The sequence below is a fragment of the Sceloporus undulatus genome, chromosome 6 (assembly GCF_019175285.1).
Source record: "Sceloporus undulatus isolate JIND9_A2432 ecotype Alabama chromosome 6, SceUnd_v1.1, whole genome shotgun sequence".
NCBI lineage: Eukaryota > Metazoa > Chordata > Lepidosauria > Squamata > Phrynosomatidae > Sceloporus > Sceloporus undulatus.
In genome coordinates this window covers 136,017,557-136,036,966 of record NC_056527.1, presented here as the reverse complement: position 1 = coordinate 136,036,966, position 19,410 = coordinate 136,017,557, and the positions used below count along the sequence as shown (strand labels likewise).

Genomic DNA, 19,410 nt, shown 5'->3' with positions numbered 1-19,410 from the left:
TCTTGTGTTGAATGGCAGCACTGCACAATTGAACCAAGAACTCAACTGAACCATAAGCACACCAAAATGTGAAATCTGCCGCTATGTGCAATTGTGCCACTTGGGCAAGTCTACTTCCACAACATCAAAATGTAGTATACCATACTAGACAAAATTTGCTATCCTATATTGGGCCAAAGTGTCTGTTCCTGCATGGAAACCGACATGTATTTTAAGATACCAACAGGATTCCAGCCAATTATCAATTCTCCCTATCTGAAGTCTGGATGAAGTATGTAATCCTGTTCATAGAAGACATGACAAAAGATCTCCCCAGATCCACACATTTCAGAGACTGCCTCTTCCAAGCATGCCTTTCAATTTTTTTCTGACCCACTGTGAAGTCCCCTTAAATCATACTAAGTAGACATCAATGCAATATACAAACTGTGCCAATCCACACACACACACACCAACTGCACCCAAGCAAACCCTGCACCTTGATCTCCACATTTCTATCACAATAAACCCACAAACACACATGAACATCATTCAGAAGCAACTGCCTTCTATTTTCGACAAAAACTCAGGACACAAGGCAAAGGGGTTTATTGGTTTATTTTGAAAACAACTGATTCCTTGACTCAGTTACCGTAACTTTGTATTATTCAAGTGGGAAGAAGGGATGACATTGAAAGACAAAGAAGTTTTCTTCAAATTGTGCAATAATTAATACTCAGCAGAAATTAATGACTAAGAAAAAAAATGACACAGATAACAAAGTACTGAGACAATTCAAACAGAGAGGAGTGACCCATTACTGCAAGAAACTCTGTGAAGACAACTCAGCATAATTCCATGAAACTGGAATGATCATTTGAAATTTGGGGAAGAAACTACCTTTTTTTAGTTACCTTGAAGCTAGAATATCATGGAGTCTGCGACCTTTCTTTGAATCATGGCCAGGTTGCATAAATATGCTCTCTCTTGCTTTCTGTGCACATAAACCTTTATAGAAAAAGCCAAACTCAGATTAATTTGTGAAGTCAAAGGCTTTCATGGCCAGCATCCATAGTTTTTTGTGGGTTTTTCGGTCTATGTGGCCATGTTCTGGAAGAGTTTATTCCTGACGTTTCACCAGTATCTGTGGCTGGCATCTTCAAAGGAAGATCTTCTGAAGATGTCAGCCACAGATGCTGGCAAAACATCAGATTAATTTATTTTTGGTCCCTTGAGCCTAATCCAAATCTATCACAACTTGGATTATAACGGATGTAAGGCTCTGAACCCAGTTGTTTGGCCCTGAGTCAAACATTTTTTCCAGCAATACTCACATTTTGAAAATTTCAAATATAGGATGCACCATGTAAAAATACAACCCTCTTTCAGAATTACACTTGACTTTGCTGCTGCTTCATGAGGCACATCAAACACATGTGCAGACAGACTGTGCATGTTCCCTCTGCCTGGCTAGACCAATCCAGGAACCAGGAGCCCTTTCACACTACATAGTAATACAATGGTCCCTCCACATTTGCTGGGGTTAGGGGTGAAGGACCCCCATGAATGTGGGAAAACCACAAATCAAAAACCACTATTCTTTTTACCTGAGAGAGCAGGTAGGAATCCCCAGGTCCTCCAGTGCAATTCTATGGTCAACATCTGCCGAAGTTGTTCATAGAATCATGCTGGAAGACCTACAAATGCCTAGAGAGGCCTTTTCTCTAGGCACTTCTAGATTCTCCAGTACAACCCTATGGTCAACATCTGATAGAGTTGTGCTGGAGGACTTAGAGATTCCTAGAAAGAATAAATTAATCAAAACTGCAAATAATCAAATCCGCAAATGTGGAGGGTCAACTGTATTTCCACGACTCCACTTTTATCTGTTGTGGTTCCACTTTCTGCAATCCTGAGATTTGTAGTCTAAGGAGGACATTTAGAATTCTCAGCCTGGGAGCTCTAGTGCCTCAGTACACTATAAACCCCAGGAGACCACAGGATGAAGCCATGGCAGCTAAAGTGACATCAAACTCGCTACACATGAAAAGACCCAGCCTGCAGGTGCATGCAACCAGGACCCATTCACACTACACAATTGTAGCACTATATTCACTTGAACTGCCATGGCAACATCCTGCGGGATCCTAGGATTTGTAATTTGGCAAGACATAAGAGCTCCCTGGATGTGAATTCGAACCCTAATACTGTAAATCCCACTATGAAACCATGGTAGTTAAAGCAGAATCATAATGTTGTAACTGTGATGCGTGACTGGATCTCCACTCGAGAAGCTTTGCTAGTTGTGGAAACCAGCTGAATCCATCCCTCTGCACCCTCTTCCCTCTCCATAAAATTAATATCTTACTATTTGGGATGAGCAGATCAGGTTTATCACACTTATATATGTATACATGCGTTTCCTCCTCCTTAGGGAAAGACTTTCCAGTGTAAACTGGATGTTAAAACTACTAGTGCCTTTCTTATGTTTATCTTCATGATCTTGCTTTCTCATCTCTCCCTTAATCCCTCCGTTCATCTACCACTAATCTTATTAAATCTCCCTTCCTTTTGTTACTTTCTCCCTTTCGGTGTAAAACCTCCCGTTAATATTCAGCTGATTTCCTCTTTGACTCACATTAGCGCATGATTTCAAAATGCTGCCTCTCGCCTCTCTGCCTCCTGCTGTCTTAATGCACTAATTGGCTTTTCTGTTTCTACTTTACATATGGCATTCTTTAACTCTGCTTTTGTTCAGTCTCTCTTAGTTTATGTTAAAATTTCCTTTCTGCCCCAGATATTCTTTTTCAATTTGGTCCCATTTGTTTTTGAATTGTCAGTGATCCTGGATGTTCTGTTTTGAAATCTCAGTACAGAGCCTAAAATATAGTCAGTGCTATAAGTCAGTGTGTATGTAACTTTACAGAGCCAGGTGTAGTGGTTTGAGTGTTGGACTAGGACTCTGGAGATCTGGGTTCAATTCCTCGCTCGGCCATAAATACCCACTGAGTGACCTTTGGCCGAATCACAGTCGTCTCAGCCCCAGAGAACCCCATTAGGATCACCTTAGGATTGCCGTAAATCAGAAATGTCTTGAAGGCACACAATAACAAAAGAAGAGCTTTCAAAAATGACACTTGATAACATTTTGGTAATATCATTTCTACAATAGGCATAAACCTGGATTTTTTAACCTGCTGTCCATGGACCTCTAAAAGCACCAATGAATGGGTTTCAGAAAGACTGTGAAGCAGGAGCAAAAAATGTTTTCCCCCTTCTATTCCCTTCCTGTCACTCTGAAAATTATGTTCAATTTTGGGGGAAAGAGATTTAATCAGATTCTCAAAGGGATCCATGATCCCCAAAAAATTAAAAAACCCTCACTGAAATAAACATCAGGTTGGATCTGGACTTAGTTATGTGTAGACAAAATCCAGTGAAGTAGGTAAGGCGGCCAGTTTGCCATAACTGCCTTGACCTGCTGATGTCAAATGACTTCATATCTTCTCCTTCTCTGATGTCAAAAGAGGGAGAAGCCATTTTAGTCAGGCTGCTGTTCACTCCTTGCACAAAAGGGATAGGCAGAAACATCAGAACTCCCCTTTATCTCTCATACCAAGAAGAAGAAGAAGAACTCAGATGAAAATATCTCAAGACATAACCATGTTTCAACAACTACTGACATGTAACAGACGACTCCGCATTCATCTATTTACAAACATGAACACTGCCACACACCTTTTTGTGCTTCAGACATTCATAAAAATATACAGTTTATTCACCAGCCCTGCTCATACCTCTGAAGCAAAGGGTTCACTAATTCATATAAAATGCTCTAGCCCTGTCAAGAATCATCACACAGTGGTGGTGGTTTTTTACAAAATCAAAACAGGGTTTGGGATTATGGATGAGGGATGTGTCAGTTGAGAGACTGAGAGTGTCCACCAGTTACATAGCACTGAATCAAAAAGTGAAATTTGGAGGGGGCTCATAGCTCAGTGGCGAGGGCTCATAGCTGAGAAGATCCCAGATTCAACCCTTGGCGTCTCAAAGTAGAAGGAACCGATTGCAGGGGAAATAACTTTGCCTAAGACCCAGAGAGATGCTGCCAGCCAAAGAGGACATTGCTAGGCTATGTGGACAAAATCTAAACACACACTGGGAAGAATCCCAGGTGAAAAATGTAAAGTTTGATGTAAACTTACGAGAAATTATGAAGCCATGGGGAACTTTTCCCCATGTTCTTCCTGTTTTTTCAAGAAAAATAGATGTTTGGGGGGAAATTGGAAAAGTAATGCAATGGCAGGTTCCTTCGGCAACTGAAAGTAATAAAAAGAGGAGGAACCATCAACATTAGTAAAACAAAGGCCTGTTACAGACTGCCAAAATAAAGCTGCTTCGGGTCTCTTTGGAGGTATGCTGTTTAAATGATGCATGCATCCGAAGAATCCGGAAGCTGCAGCAAAGCTGCACTCCAGTGCTTAGGAATGGAGTGTGGCTTTGGTCCGACCTCCGGTTACAGGTAACAGGCCTGTAACAGGCCAAAAAGAATTATTTTGTCTCCATTGTTCCATTGTGGAGAACTGAAAAATCAAAACAAAACCAAGAGCAGCAATTGCAGCGAGGTGAGATACCTAATCTTATATGGAAGTTTATTTACTACATAGCTTTTGGAAATAAGGCAGAAGGAATAAATATTGGAAAACCTTTTTCTTAAATGTTTTATTCTCCATTCTAGAAAAGAATATGCCACAATCCACTTTCTTTTTCCTGGAAAAGTTATTGTGAAAAAAAATAATAATAGGGGAAATCTGTTCCCCCACCACCACTGTTTCTTTTTCTGAGCATTTCCACTTCTACTGACAATCCTACTGGCATCCCTCTGAAGGAATCTCTGAGAGCAAGGTTTCCATTTGGATTTGCAATATACCAAGCTATTTCTGAACTGAGTTCCCTGTCTGACTGGGGGATTAATGTCCAGTATCCTGCTTGAACCCAGAGTATGCATTACAAAAGGCCCTTGACTACTTTGCAAATTCTCAACAGCAGATGAGGAGGCACATAGTTATGTATGTTTCTTGGCAGACAAGACAGTATGGAAGAGATATCTCATAGCTATGCAAACCAATGGTCTATATCCATGGACAATCCCATGCCATAATGGGTTATTTTCATCCAATGGATACCCTGAAGCTCCTTTATGCTTCTGTTTACCTTGAGTTATGGATGAGTACCACCCTCAGCTGTTAATGCAAACAGTGGTCCATTACTGGGAAAATGATTGGAATTAAAAAGTTAAAGTTTGTTTGATGAAGTTACAATTGGACCATTTGATATTCACTTCAACTGCAGGAAGACTACATTACACAGCAAAGCAACGTTTTTGGTTAAAGTCAGAAAAGATACTTGCATCTGTGACAAACACAAATCTTTGTGCTTCTCAATGTGGGGCAACAGGACTTGCATATACAAAATAGGGGAAGAAACATGTGACCTAGAAGCACAGAAAGATGAATGAAACATTACAACTCCCTCTTCCCCTTCTTGGCTGCTGAAAAAGGTTTCTGTGATGTAGTAGTCAGCCCTCCTCATAGGTGGGCTTACCTTCTGCAACTTTGAGCTTATGCAGAAGGAAAATCCCATTAGAAATAATGAGGCGCGTACCCGTGCTTTGTGACTTGTGCGCCGTGTGCACGCACCTAATTATTTCCTATGGGGCTTGAGCATACGCTCTTTTCCCCATACATGGGGGAGTCCAGAATGGATCCCCCGCATATAGAGAGGGTGGACTGTATTTTAGAAGCCTCTTATCCCAAAGGTCAGTCCCAGTGGTGGAGATGGGGAACCACCAACCCAAGAAAGGATTAATCCAATCCTCATAAAGGGTTGGAAGAGGACTCACACCCGATCTGATGCCCTGTCTCTTCCCAATTGTGAAGACAAGAGGACCATTGGAAATACCCAATGGGTATTACCCATGTAATCTCTTATCATTTGGCATTTGTGGGGTGGAGGCAGCAGGGACTGAAGAGAACAAAGATGACTCCCCTGTTTTAAAAAATAACCAAAACAGGGGCATGATAGAAGTATATAAAGTTATGTTTAATGTGGGAAAGGAGATGTGAGTGATTTTTCTCTGTCATTATAGCACATGACTTCCCAACCTGGAGTGCAAGATGGGATTTTAGGGACTAAAATAAAGAGGGGCTTGTGTCCTTGAGTCACAAGTCATCACTCATTTGTTTTTCCTGAATAAATGAGAATCTAACTGCTAAATTTAGAATTGCATTTTATGCACTGAGTCAAAATACTTATTTATTTTTTTAAGTTCAATTTGTTCACCTGCGGTATTGTATGTGGATCAATTTGGGGTTCAAAAATTAGAAATTAGAATTCTTCAATGTGATATTACTTTTGCAGGGGGTGTGCACATTAATGAAATGTTTCCTAGGGGTGTGAGGCATAGAAAAGGTTGGGAACCACTGTTCTAGTACAACTCAGCTCCTCCACTGAAACTAAATGATCAGACAGCTCAAAGGAAATACGTCCTCACACAACACATAGATAAACTGTGGGATTTGCTGCCACAATGAGATAAGGGTGCAAATAAATTCAAGGAGGCCAGCAATGGTTACTAGTCAAGGTGGCTATATATCACTTCTGGTACCAGGGGCAGTATGCCCCTGTATATCAATCACGGGGAATATGAGATGGAGAGTGAAGTTGCACTCATGTCCCATTGGTAGGCACCCAACTGCATGAACAGAATGTTAAACTAGACAGGCCTTTGGTCTGATCCAATGTGGCTCTTCTTATATTCTTATATTCTCATGTTCTTCTGAACTTGGTCAGCCACCAATTGGAAGCATGCAGTATTGGTGCAATATATTTTAAGTCTACTGCATACATATGAAATGGCTCCTTGGGGTTAAGAGGTTATGAAATGTTGTGCTCACCACAGAAAAGCTATTTTCATCAGCCTTGGAGGAGGATGAGGGTTAACTTCTAAATGAGCCCTTACACTTACTGTCTGGTTGTATGGTAGAATCCACATTCACACAGAGACAAGACAAAGATACCAGATATTGTTTGACTACTGAAGGCTTAGCTCCAGGGACAAACCTGCATAGCTGTGCTAAATCCACAACATCAACTGATTGGAAAACATATAATACATATGAACATTAAAAATACACCCATAGTTACCACTGAACAATGTTTGTAATGAGTAAGGTAGCTCTTTCTAAAAAGAAAAGTCAAAACCAATTGAGGATTTTCATCTAGGCAGTACTTAGCAAACAAAACAAAACAAAAAAACACCAACAGCAAAATGACATTTTGAAAGAAAGATAACCACAAAAGCACAATCGATCTAATGGCATTTAAAGTGAATTAAAGTGCCTGGTTACAGGTTCATCTTAGTGGTCGCCCTAAAGTCAGGAATGACTTGAAGGGACACAGCAATGAACATCAATGGAGATTTTCACTTTGCTTGGCCCATGTTCTCCCATTTTGCTGCTTGCACAGACCATGAGTCCCAAACCTATCTCAAGGGGCTCCAGGCATGAACAACACTGCTATGAGAGCTGTCCCTTCTCCATTCAAAGAGTCCACATACTCTTGAAGACGAGTTACATGTTGTGGATGGGGAAAACCTTCAGCATTCAGTTGAAAACTCCCTTCAGTCAGGTTGGTGCTTATGAATCCCAGCAAACACAGGGATTTGGTACCATTCCAAGTTCTGATAGATGTCTGAAGCTGAAAGATGTCTGAAGTCACCCACCCACAGCACTCTTTAGATCCACCTACTTTTCTTCCACCCCAATCTCTAAGAGAAGAGAGAGAGAGAATGGGCCACAGCATCTGGTTCCCATGAATGCGGAAGCTGAACCTCAACTGCATTCCTTGAGGACACCTGGAGCTTCATTGCACACATGCTGGGTGCAGCTCCATTGGCACAAAGTAACTTATTACGGGCTTTTCCTCTTCCATCCCTGTCAGAAGTGAACAGGAGCAGAGGGTTCCAACACCACCAAGATCTCTCCAAGCAATACTTCTTTTTGTGAGACAGGAAGCAGCTAGACAATCACATTCTGATTTTAAAAAAGAGCTTATTTTAAACTCCAAAAAGAGATGGGGTGGGCAAAATAGCCATAAAATGGAGGACTGTGGTTCCAAAAGGCTTCTGGTGCAATCCTTCAGTTTTGCTATGGTTCTCCATTTTGGGGACAAACTATTCTTTTCCAGTGCTGGAGGTCTACAGATGTTGCAGCAGGGGCAACAGTGAGTTACATGCAGCCATGGGTCAGAGAATCACAACTCCTGATCTAAGTGAACAGGAAAACCTATTCACACAAGAACCGCTGTCTGCATAGCGAAGGACATTCAGGGATCAGAGCATTACTTGGATCAAAAAACCCCAAACAAACCACTATCAGAAAATCAAACTAAAAAGTGTATGAAACTTTGTGCGCTTGGTTTGAGGGATTTTCTTCTTCTGTGAATGCATGCTAAGTGCTCTGCAGAAACTATTTCAGCCCTCAGTTTGACAAAACAATACATCTATCTATCTATCCCACCCTCTTTTTTTTTTTTTTTTTGCATTCTCATAACACATAAAAAACATTCAAAGATAAAAAATAAAATGTACTGAGTTTTTGCTTTTGTTTTATGTTTTACTATGGCATTAATACCTGATTCAATCACAGGACACCAGGAAAAAAATATATATAATAAAAACAAAAGAAACAACCTGACTATTTTGCAAAAGGTTAAAGTGGCACATTTCCCCACACCGTCAGTGTGAACATGACTGAGAATCCTGGAACTCTGACCAAAAGCAGATTTCCTAATAAATTAATAAAAGAGAAACAAAACTCTCATATAAAACAATATCCAAAGAATTTTTAAGTCAATGTAAAACCTTCAGGAACTATCGTCTCTCTTCATAGATATATAGATATAGATATAGATTTGTATTTCCTGAATATTTTTTTAAAAAATAAAATTCATCTTAGGAAAAAAAAAATCACTAACTTAAGACTCTGTTCCTGAGAGAAATGGTTTTCCTAGTTGCTAGATTCAGGGGACTTGTTAGGGATTTAGGAAAGCCCCCCAGAAATGAACAGAAGTTTGTAGCAGCATCAGTTGGGGGTTAAGATAAACGTGCACCTAGGAAACCAGTGGCCAAGCCATCCATACTGTCCCATTTCAGTTGCATGGGCTTCATATAATAAATGTCACAAGGAACAACTGTTTCCTTCCTCCTCATCCCACCTCCATTCATGCATGGGTAGATCTAGATGCAGCAGAGAACACATGTCTGCCTTTGAAAATGGGCCAAACTGATGCTTCCTGGTGCTCCAGAAGTGACATCACATCCATTCCTAGCCACCATTCTGGGCAAACTGTCAAGCCAAAACAGGCAATTTCAAAAGGATTGTAGGGTAGTTTTCTATGTGTTCTATGATTTTGGACTATCTGGGAGGCAAAACAATGCTTTAAAAAATGAACCTGAGCGTTCAGGAATTGCAAGAGTGGGGTTCAGAAGTGGTACATGGCCCCAGGAGACACACTCTCTCCACCTTCAGGCAATGTTCTCACACAAGAGAAAAATGTCTACGATTGAAGGGCAAGCTCTGAGCCTAGGGACAGTCCCTTAGGGACAGATTAGGCCAACTGCTATTTAGGCACAGAGCTCAGGAGTTTGGGAATGGTGTAAGAAATAAGGAATTGGAGTGGGTGCTGGTGGCTGCAACATCCATGGGGAGATTAATCCACTCTGCATTTTAGTGTGAATTCTGGACAGTGCTTTTTTTAAAATTATTTTTAATTGCTTTCCAAACTGAAAACAATTAAATTGTAAAATCGTTGAACGCATCATTCTTTTATCCCCCAAAATAAAAGTACTGCCTACCTTCAGAGAATTGGATCTTACTACTATGTTTTGGCTTTCGTTTCTTACTCATTGTCTTGTCCTCTCCTTGCCACTCTAATTTTATTTCCATCTGGACAGTGCTATCAAAGGTGCTGAAGCTTATTCCTAAAATAGGTTTGGCACCTTGTATGTCCCCCTTAAAAGTTCAGTCTCAAACTCCAGAATGGATTTGCCACCATGGAAACCATTAGCCACAACTCTGCTGCATCCCTAGAGCTTACCCATCCCTGTCATAGTGGGATCCAAATATATAGCTTCCTAATGTGATGGGGTCACACCATACTTTCATGTTATTATGGATTACAAGATTGAGGTCAAAAGGCAGCTCTGTGTCCTCTGTCACATCTAGTTCCACCCAGTTATCACAAACTGGAACCAACATTAATGGGACTATCTCTGGCCATCCACAAGTCCTCTGAGGATCAGAGTCATAGTCAACAGAATATATATTTATATATATGCATCTCACAGACTTAAAAGCATGCCCAGCAAGCACAGCCTTGTAAGACTAAATTAAACATTTGAAAAGGAATCAACGAAATAATAAAAAGGAAATCCAACAACAAGAACAGATATTCATTACTAAATCAACCTGGTTTGAAAGTTCACAGCTGTGTACTACAAAGTGTAATAATTATTTCTTCTTCATCAGTTTTTTCAGCCCATACAAAAATAACGTATTGCAACTCAAAAGTGCATTTTTTTTGTTTTAAAATAAACAGTTGACTGTTTTGTTTTTTTCTATCAAATAAAATATGTACACCATTTTGGTTTCTGGTGTCAGAAACACACTTCATGCTATCACCATGGGGACGTCGTCTGAAAAGCCCGTGATCATTGGTGCTTCATCGTCTTCATCCCCTACAAAGAAACACAAGTTATACATAACTTATGGAAACTGATATGGAGCAATATGAATGCTTGAAATGAAGCATGAAGGTGTAAGACTGTTACTTCCCTCCCCCAAAACTGTAAATAACAGGTCTCAAAAGGGCTGACTGCCAGAACAGAAACCCAACCAGTCAACTTTTGTAGCTGAACAATCCAGCACAGCATTCTCCTTATGGGAACCACCCATTTCAAGATCACATTTGATTCCCACGAAAAGGATGATGCTTACCTAAATCATCACCTGATGAGAATATGGCAGACCCTAGACGGGAACTATAGTGGCTGTTGGCAAAGGCTGTGAAGCTGTTCTGAAGTCTTCTGTGCCTCATATATAAGACGACAAACCCTATGCCCACAGTCACTAGCAAGAGGAATAATATTGGTACCACGATGGCAGCAACATCTGTCGATTTGCCCATCGTAGATGCAGCAGGATCCTCTCCTACAGGAGAAAGAAAAAGAGGGAGGAAAGGAGGGAACAGTGAAGGCAGACTATTAGAAATGAATGTTTCATATGTTTCTGAGCAAGTAGGCTCAAGTCTATGAAAGCTCATGCTATCAACTTCTTTCTTTCATTTGGTCACAAAGCTGCTACAAGATTGCTTTGCATACTGACTCATATGTATTGAGCCTTTGTATGTTGCCAGAACAATGCAAGAGTTGCTTCCTCAGGTTGACCCGACAGGGTTTTGAAGCCTAGAAATACATATTACATGTTAGTTACATGCAACACAGTGTATAGTTTGCCATTCCTCCAACTCCTCTTCTGTCCTACTTTATCTTCACAACAACCCTGTGATTTAAGACAAGTTAAAAGAGAGTGACTTATTCAAGATGAACCATTGAGTTTCATGGCTTGGTGGTTGGGTGGGGACTTGAGCCTGGACCTCCCAAGTCTCAGTCCAACACTAACCACTACATCACACCGGCTCCTAGCACCCTCCTATCCCAAAACATCACTTTATTATTTATTTATCATTCCATAGCTCAATGTTATGGAGTGCTGGGAATCATAGTGTGTTGTGGGACCAGAGATCTTGGTCAGAGAAAGCTGAATGTCTCACAGAACTACAGTTCCCAGAACTCCATAGCATTGAGCCATGATAGCTAAAGCAGTGTCACACTGGATTATTTCTGCAGTGCTGGTATAGCCTAAGAGAGAGATCTTTTCCTTACCCATTCCTAGTTCATTATAGAGAAGTGTTGCGGGTTCTCCACACATCTGACCACTGTAGAGACATCTTGCTTGCACTGTGAAGGAGTAATTGTGGCCTGATTTCAGGTTGGAAACTTTGAACACATTCTCAGTAGTGTTTCCCAGATATGTTGTAGTATTTGTCACACTGTCAGACATGTGTACCTCATACCCCTGGGAATAAAGAAACAGAAAACACTTTAAACTGGATGAAGTTATTGGCGTTGAGCTTATTATTAGTGCTCACTCTCTGTTTGTACACATACACACATATTGTATGTGTGTATGTATACTTTGTATGTATGCACATAGACATAGGTCCCTTTTTGAGAGAAAGGTGGGATAGAATTAAAATAAATAAATAAATAAGTGTGGCGTGTGCATATATGTATCATCAAAAAAAGAGACAAAAGGGAGTGAATTCAGGCACGGTGGTTATAACTTACCCGACTTTCACTAAAATGATTTTCTTTTAAAGCTAAGCTCTTCCAAAACAACAAGATATGGTCATTTTCTGCTATAATCTTTAAGGCATCAGGAGCAGCCAAGGAAACTGTAAGAGAAATGAGAGGAGAAAGATGTCAGTATTTAAGAAAATATCTCAGCAGTATGAACAACCACTTTGCTCAATTCTCCAAAATAATTTTAAAAATGTAAGTGCAACTCTATGCAAGAATATTCCAAAATAGGCCTTGTTGAGCGTAGCCAAGCTTACACAGCCTTTGGCTATTTAAAATGGCCTTTGGTGTAAAGAGCAACAGGGCTGTATAAACCCAGCATCTTATTTTCATTCCAACTGTTTTTCCAAGACAGGCTTTCAAGTGAACCAGTGCTTACCTGTACTGATCTTCAGACTGGCTTCTTTGCTCATGTTTCCCAGCTGAACAATGATATGGTATTTTCCACCGGGCTCCAGCTTCTTGATGGTGTATTCCACAGTGCTGTTACGAGTTTTCACCTTGTAAGTTCTGTCTGTCTTCCTTACTAAATCCTTCACCGCTACAGCATATAACTGAAGGAAGCAAAGACAAACACAGTGAAAATTGATAATTCCTCCTTCCAATACCTTCAAGTCATTTCCAACTTATCGTGACATTAAGGGGTTTTCTTGGCAAATTTTTCAGAGGAGGTTCGCCATTGCCTTCCCCTGAGGCTGAGAGCATGTGACTTGCCCAAAGTCAACCAGTGGGATTTCATGGCAAGCAGAGAATCGAAACCTGGTATCCAAAGTTGTAGTCCAACACTATGCCACGCTGGCTCTCACTACCCTATTTAATGCCCATGGCACCAAATCTTCTTCAGTCACTGAAACGGAAGGAGCCACTTCATTCACAACAAGTATAGAAAATTCCTGTTCCACAGAAGGGAATGAGAAAGCCACATGGACAAACATTCAGTGCCACAAGGCTCGCTCTGCAATAAAAACTGTGTTTACAAGGGACTGGTAGATCAGGGCAGAACTCTCCATCTCTCTGCCACTAAGAGGGCTGGAGATGTCTCTTTCTACACAAAAACAAAAACTCTAGCCCACACACATCTACAATTGTTGGCAACTTTGTGACTGGATGCATCACCATAATTCCAATTTTAAATTTCCTGGACTGTTCTGATGTAATGCTAAACCTACAGCTTTGCCTCTGGCTCAAGGGCTCCTCACCTCCCCACTGCTCCTCTGGCACAACTGTGAAGACAAGATCACAAATGTTTGCCTCCATTCTCAACTACTCATTTCATTCAAATTGAGAACTCTTTTGCCTGCATGTTTCCCCTTTGTAACAACAGCCATTCTGACTACTCAGCTAAATGACTTTTCCTTGCCTCTTAGGTTTCTGTAGCAGCTTATGAAACTGAAACTGAAAAAGTAAGTAAATTGTCAACCAGTTCTGGACTTAGGTTCAAACCTGTGCAGCCATCTTACCATATCTTGGTCGGGTGAATCATACGGTGACTCCCACTTAATGACAGCAAACGTTTTTGCCAGATGCACAGAATGTAGATGCCGAGGAGGCAGGCGGTTGTCAGGAATCATCTTCACCACGATGTAATCAGAAGGTGGTCCTTGGTACGGAGAAACCACACGTACCTTAACAAGGTCAGTAGGAATTGGTTATTCATCCATCTGTTCTAGTGTCTCCCTATCTCTGAGATGGGAATTGTGTTTCCCATTGAACACATACAGCCCATGCGGGGGGGCCAGTGTAACCTTGGGACTCCCCAAATCCATCAATTAGATCTGAGTATCCCCTTCAAAAACTGGTTAAACCTCAAAAACAGGTTAAGATGTTAAAATTATATGGAATAAGGAGCTATGGAGCTCCTTGCTCCTTCACAGAATGGAGATACACATGTGGATGTAGAGGTTTAGCAGCAGAAGTCTCCTTTGTGCAGTTGCAAAAATCTCTACTCCTCAGAAACAAGCCATTCAAGTGTGTGTGTGTGTGTGTGAGAGAGAGAGAGAGAGAGAGAGAGGCCAAAGATCTGTAGCATCTTTAAACCTCTTCAAGATGCCTCCAAAAATTAATGTTCAACCATGAGACTGAACTGGCCAACTGTGCCCCGAGTTGCACTTGTTTGGGGAAGGGGGAAAACATTAAGGTACAACACCTTACCAGAAACAGATACTGCTCATCTCTGTTGACAATGACTGTGATGTTGTGCAGTGTGGTGGTGGCATTGTTAGGATTCCTGTAGAGCTCTAGGAAAGATGTGGCATAAAATATGCCATACACCTGTTGGAGGCAGGGAGAGGAGAAGCAAAAGAGAAAAAGAGAAAAATTATCTGAAGATGCCAGACACAGATGCTGGCGAAACGTCAGCAATAAACTCTTCCAGAACATGGCCACATAGCCAGAAAAACCCACAAAAAAACTATGGATGCTGGCCATGAAAGCCTTTGACTTCACAGAGAAAAAGAGCTTGGCATCTTTTTTTCTACAGCTTTGATAATACATACAGAATTCTGTAGCCCTTAAAAACATTTTAGTAACTGTCCAGCCCAGAGATGTCTGTGGTGGTCTTGTGGCAAATTATACTGAGGCCTTGAGATTTAAAACACAAGCAACTCTGCTTAAATGTATAGAAGCTTTTGACTTTGATACCAGGTATTAATTTTAAAAAATAACAATATGCATGCAAGGGGATTTTTCACTCAACACTACTTCCCAAAAGCCTCCCATCTTCCAGGGGGTCTCTGTCACTAGAACCATTCGTAACATGGGAGAACTAGGTTCAAACTCCCTCTCAACCTTGAAGCTCCTTCAATGGCACTGAGCAATTCATTATCTTTTGCCACATCCTACCTCCCAGGGTTGTCGTGAAACTAAAAATAAATAAAGATAAACTGGAAATACTGGTAATGAACTTGTCTTCCATGGATGATAAAAAAAGCTATATTGTTTATAGTAGAATATGTTGCATCTTTCACATGTAATTGTGCTACCTTATTTTGTTGTTGTTGTGTGCCTCCAAGTTATTTTTGCCTTATGGAGACCCTAAGGTAAACCTATCGTGGGGTTTTCTTGGCAAGCTTCTTTAGAGGGGGGTTGCCATTGCCTTTTCCTGAGGCTAAGAGAGTATGACTTGCCCAAGGTTTCCCAGTGGGTTCCATGGACCAGCAGGGAATCGAACCTGGTTTCCAGGGTCATAGTCCAACACTCAACCACTATGCCATGCTACCTTATATAATATGTCAATGGAAGACTGGCATTTAGAACATGGAAGATTATTCTGCTGACAGACTCTTTTCACCAACAGCAAAGGAAAGACTTCTTACCACATTCCTCGGCCCAGTCCAGGTGCACTCGACAGCAGTCTGGTTGACAGCTTTGGCTTTCAGACTGGGAGGGGATGGTCTGGTGCCACTGGTCACCACATGGGCAAAGGACAGAGGACTGTCTCCCAATTCTGTCTTGGCCCAGGCAGAAATCTCGTATGGGGTCTGAGCAGTCAAGTTACTCACTGAAGAGGAAAAGAGGATCAGCAGCATTGAAAAGCATTTTACCACCTGACTGTTAAGGATACAGTAGAAAACAAGCAGCCGTCAAGAAAGATTTGTTCCCCAACTTTCAAAGTAGCAGAAACTATTCTAGGAAAGCAGCCTGAACCACTGTCATCCATCTGGCTGACTATAAGCACGTACATTTATTTTTCCTCTTCCCTCCTCTGCTCTTATTCCTCTGATCTCATTCATGCCTTCAATTTATATGATAAGGCCTAAGGGCAGGAATAGTCACAATATTGGTAATTATTGGTAATCTACTCTAGGAGGAGCATATTTTGGCTAAAGGGTGGGACAGATACACTTTAAATCAGAGGTGTGTATAGTGCAACCACAGGCCATATGTGGGCCTTGAATTCCACTTTTGTAGCTTTTGATTAGCTTTTGATTTGACTCCCCCATTAGTCCCCCAAAGCCACAGCCAATATTTTTAAAAATTGGTATACTTTTCAGGCTGTTTCCATCCCCTTCCATCATGTAGAAAGCCCCCAAATGTGTGAAAGCACATGAAAATATCCTCAACATACCCCCACATGCACTCCAGAACTCTGCATTATCTCCAAATACCTCCCATTTTCCACTGCCGTTCCTCTCAAAATGGCAAGAGAATCTGATGTGACAGTGTGGTTTTGGGGGTCAAGTTATGGGGCAAATTGGGTCCTGGTCCTACATAGCTGCCCATCCCTGTTTTAGACAGATTGTCTGACTGCTTTGGACTAAGAGATATGAGGGTCTCCGTACATTCCCCATAGTCTTACCTAGCGCTGAGACAAAATGACATCCTATACATACAACTGCCCTCCCACACATAGGCTGGAGATGGGGAGGGGAAATAAACATAGGTTGTCCAACTTTAATTTGTAGCATTTTTGGAGTGTGCACAGACAAAGACATTTCTCACTGGTTTTGTCAAAACTCTACCCCTTCCTCCATCCTTGTTTTTCTATTTGGCACTCTTCTGATTTCAGAAACACATTCCCCCCATCCAATAAGTCCTGACTCTGGTTTTCAATCAAGGCCATCTCCTCTCTTGAGATGCACTCGGCCGAAATGCTTATTCCAGCAATAAGCCTTACCAGTTTGTGCTGACTTCCCCCCGTCAATGTACAAGGACATTTTCTCTTGTCTGTGCGTGTCAAAAGTCCAGAAGATTTTCACGACATATCCGTTCACCTGTCACCAGCAACACAAAAATACAACAACACAGGACACATATATACATGTTATTGCGTGGATGTTGCTTCCAAATTCAGGTTGTGAAGACAAAGAGAATCATTACCTGAATGTTACTTTCCATTTTGAGAGTGAAGCTTATGGAGTTTTCAGTGTAACCATCAATATGGATAGTAGGTGGTGGAATAACTGAAACAGAGGTGAAAGAGAAAGAAATGGCTTCAGACAGACAGCCAAAGCATAACTGCAAATAAATGCATCAAAATTTAGACCATCTGCAAGAGAAACTCTCTTGGTCTTTCCCATTTATTTTGCAAACTGAACACATCAATATACATAGATCTTGAAGTGGTGGATTGGGACCCACAAGCAGGTCTCATTAGCACACCCCAAATACTGTATAATACTATAAAAATGCAAAATATGATAAAGCATCATCTTGCTCACATGCAAATCCAGTACCAAACCATGGGTTAAGACTATGATATATCTGCTCTGAGGGTTAATTACAGCCAATCTGCCAAAAGTAGCAGTTAAAACAAGATAGATTCTAGCTCAGGGATATTAAATAAACAAAATACTTAAATTTCTGCAAACATTGCCCCTGCAAACTTCCCAAGGGCTACATTGTGGTGACACAGTAACCAAAAGAGGGAGCTTTATTTGCCTCTAAAAACAAGGCGCAAGCAGAGCTTAAACCTTGTTTTAAAAAAGAAGAACGCTCCTGGTCACTGGATTAAACTGCTTTTTTCTCCTGGGAATACAACAGCAGGTGCATGTAATAGCTCCTTTTTGGGACACATGTACCTTCATATACAAAATGGTCTGGCTGCCATTCTTGCAAACCAGACAGAACAAGACCCTGAAACCAATAGTAAGCTAACTTAAAATTTCCATTTAAAGAAGTATTTTCAGAGGCTGGGGAACGTACAGCCCATTGGGTGTATGTGGCCTCGAACTCCCATTTTAGGCAACTGAGCTCCCCCCCCCCCCATACTTTTAAAAATTGTGTCTGGGGTTCTTCTCTCTTTGATGTCTCCTAAATACCTTAAAACAGTTCCCAAACATGACAGTTTGTTATGCTACCCCTCTCATAAATCTCCCCTTGCAAAACAAAAACTGGAAGTGAAGATATGTCAATTCCAGGTTGCTGGCAATGTATCCATGCAGCATGTTTGGGGGGGGGGATATAGGGACAAAAATTGCCCACCCAGCACAGCTGCCCCACCTTCGTTGGGGTACAGGGATCATGAGGATGAGGAATGAAAGCATAGCTGCTTAATGTAGCAAATTATGAATATTTACAGTAAGCCCAGGCCTTCAGCCAACTGCAATTGGCTCTGTAATTGTTGCACGGAATAGCCAAGGGAAGAGCTAAGCAGAACATAATGAACCTCCTCCAAGGCTGCCAAGGAATAGATTAATATTAAAATAACACTATGTGGGAAGAAAGCGAAACTGTTATTAAAACTGAGATATGGGTTTATGGTTTGGCTCCCCTCTGCCCTTCCCTCTGCTGCTGTCTGGTACAATGAAACAAAACAAAGGAAAAAAGGTGCATGTGTGTTTTAAACAAAACCCACATTATTGAATGGTTTTACCTTTGCCTTTCACGGTTCGTATAGATTTGGAATCGCTCCAGTTTCCCACTCCACGGCTAGTTACCGCAGCAACCTTTTCAAATCAAAAGGCTCATTAATATGCAAGAAGGCATGCTGGCAAAATTTGCTTTTTAATGGAAATGAAGCAGGGTTTTTACACAGGGATAAAGCTGGTAGGAAAAGAGTGCTCAGGGCGAGATGTACTGTTGCTCTGCATGAAAGCCATGTCAGATCAGAGATGGATCCCTGGTTCACACGGAACCCTGGGAACAAGGTTCCAGGAGGAGGGAAACCTCCAGATGCCAGTGGTCCCAACAGTTGATACAGAAACCTGGGGAGAAGCTTCTCTGATCCATCACTCAGCTTCACCTGCTCTTTCCCTACCTCTGGAAGCAAGCCTCTCACTGCTTCTTTAACTCAAGGGAGAAGAAAGGATCTAGGATGCTTCTGCTTCAAACTTGTGTCTGATATTCAAGGAGGTTCAAAAGCAGATCCATGGGGTAGAAAGATACCCACTATGCAGCAGCTTTCAGGAGCTCAGAACCAAGAGAGGTGGGGAAACAGCCTGGGCATGCAGTAGAGAGTAGGAATGTAAATCTTTGCATATTTCATTCCATATGTATGAGGGGGGCGGGAG

General features: G+C 41.4%; 1 protein-coding gene across 1 annotated transcript in view; it reads right to left on the bottom strand.

Moving 5' to 3' along the window:
- Positions 1-582: 582 nt before the first annotated feature.
- LOC121933996 (sortilin-related receptor-like) overlaps positions 583-19,410 on the bottom strand; it is an 87,836-nt gene continuing 69,008 nt past the window's right edge. The window contains exons 30-40 of the mRNA XM_042473975.1: positions 18,774-18,846; positions 17,279-17,361; positions 17,076-17,172; positions 15,775-15,959; positions 14,612-14,731; positions 13,921-14,085; positions 12,840-13,014; positions 12,449-12,555; positions 11,984-12,176; positions 11,037-11,249; positions 583-10,777 (exon numbers count right to left, since the gene is read on the bottom strand). Of these exons, the coding sequence (XP_042329909.1) occupies positions 10,710-10,777; positions 11,037-11,249; positions 11,984-12,176; positions 12,449-12,555; positions 12,840-13,014; positions 13,921-14,085; positions 14,612-14,731; positions 15,775-15,959; positions 17,076-17,172; positions 17,279-17,361; positions 18,774-18,846 (1,479 nt within the window). The 3' untranslated portion in view covers positions 583-10,709. The remainder of the gene's footprint in view (positions 10,778-11,036; positions 11,250-11,983; positions 12,177-12,448; positions 12,556-12,839; positions 13,015-13,920; positions 14,086-14,611; positions 14,732-15,774; positions 15,960-17,075; positions 17,173-17,278; positions 17,362-18,773; positions 18,847-19,410) is intronic.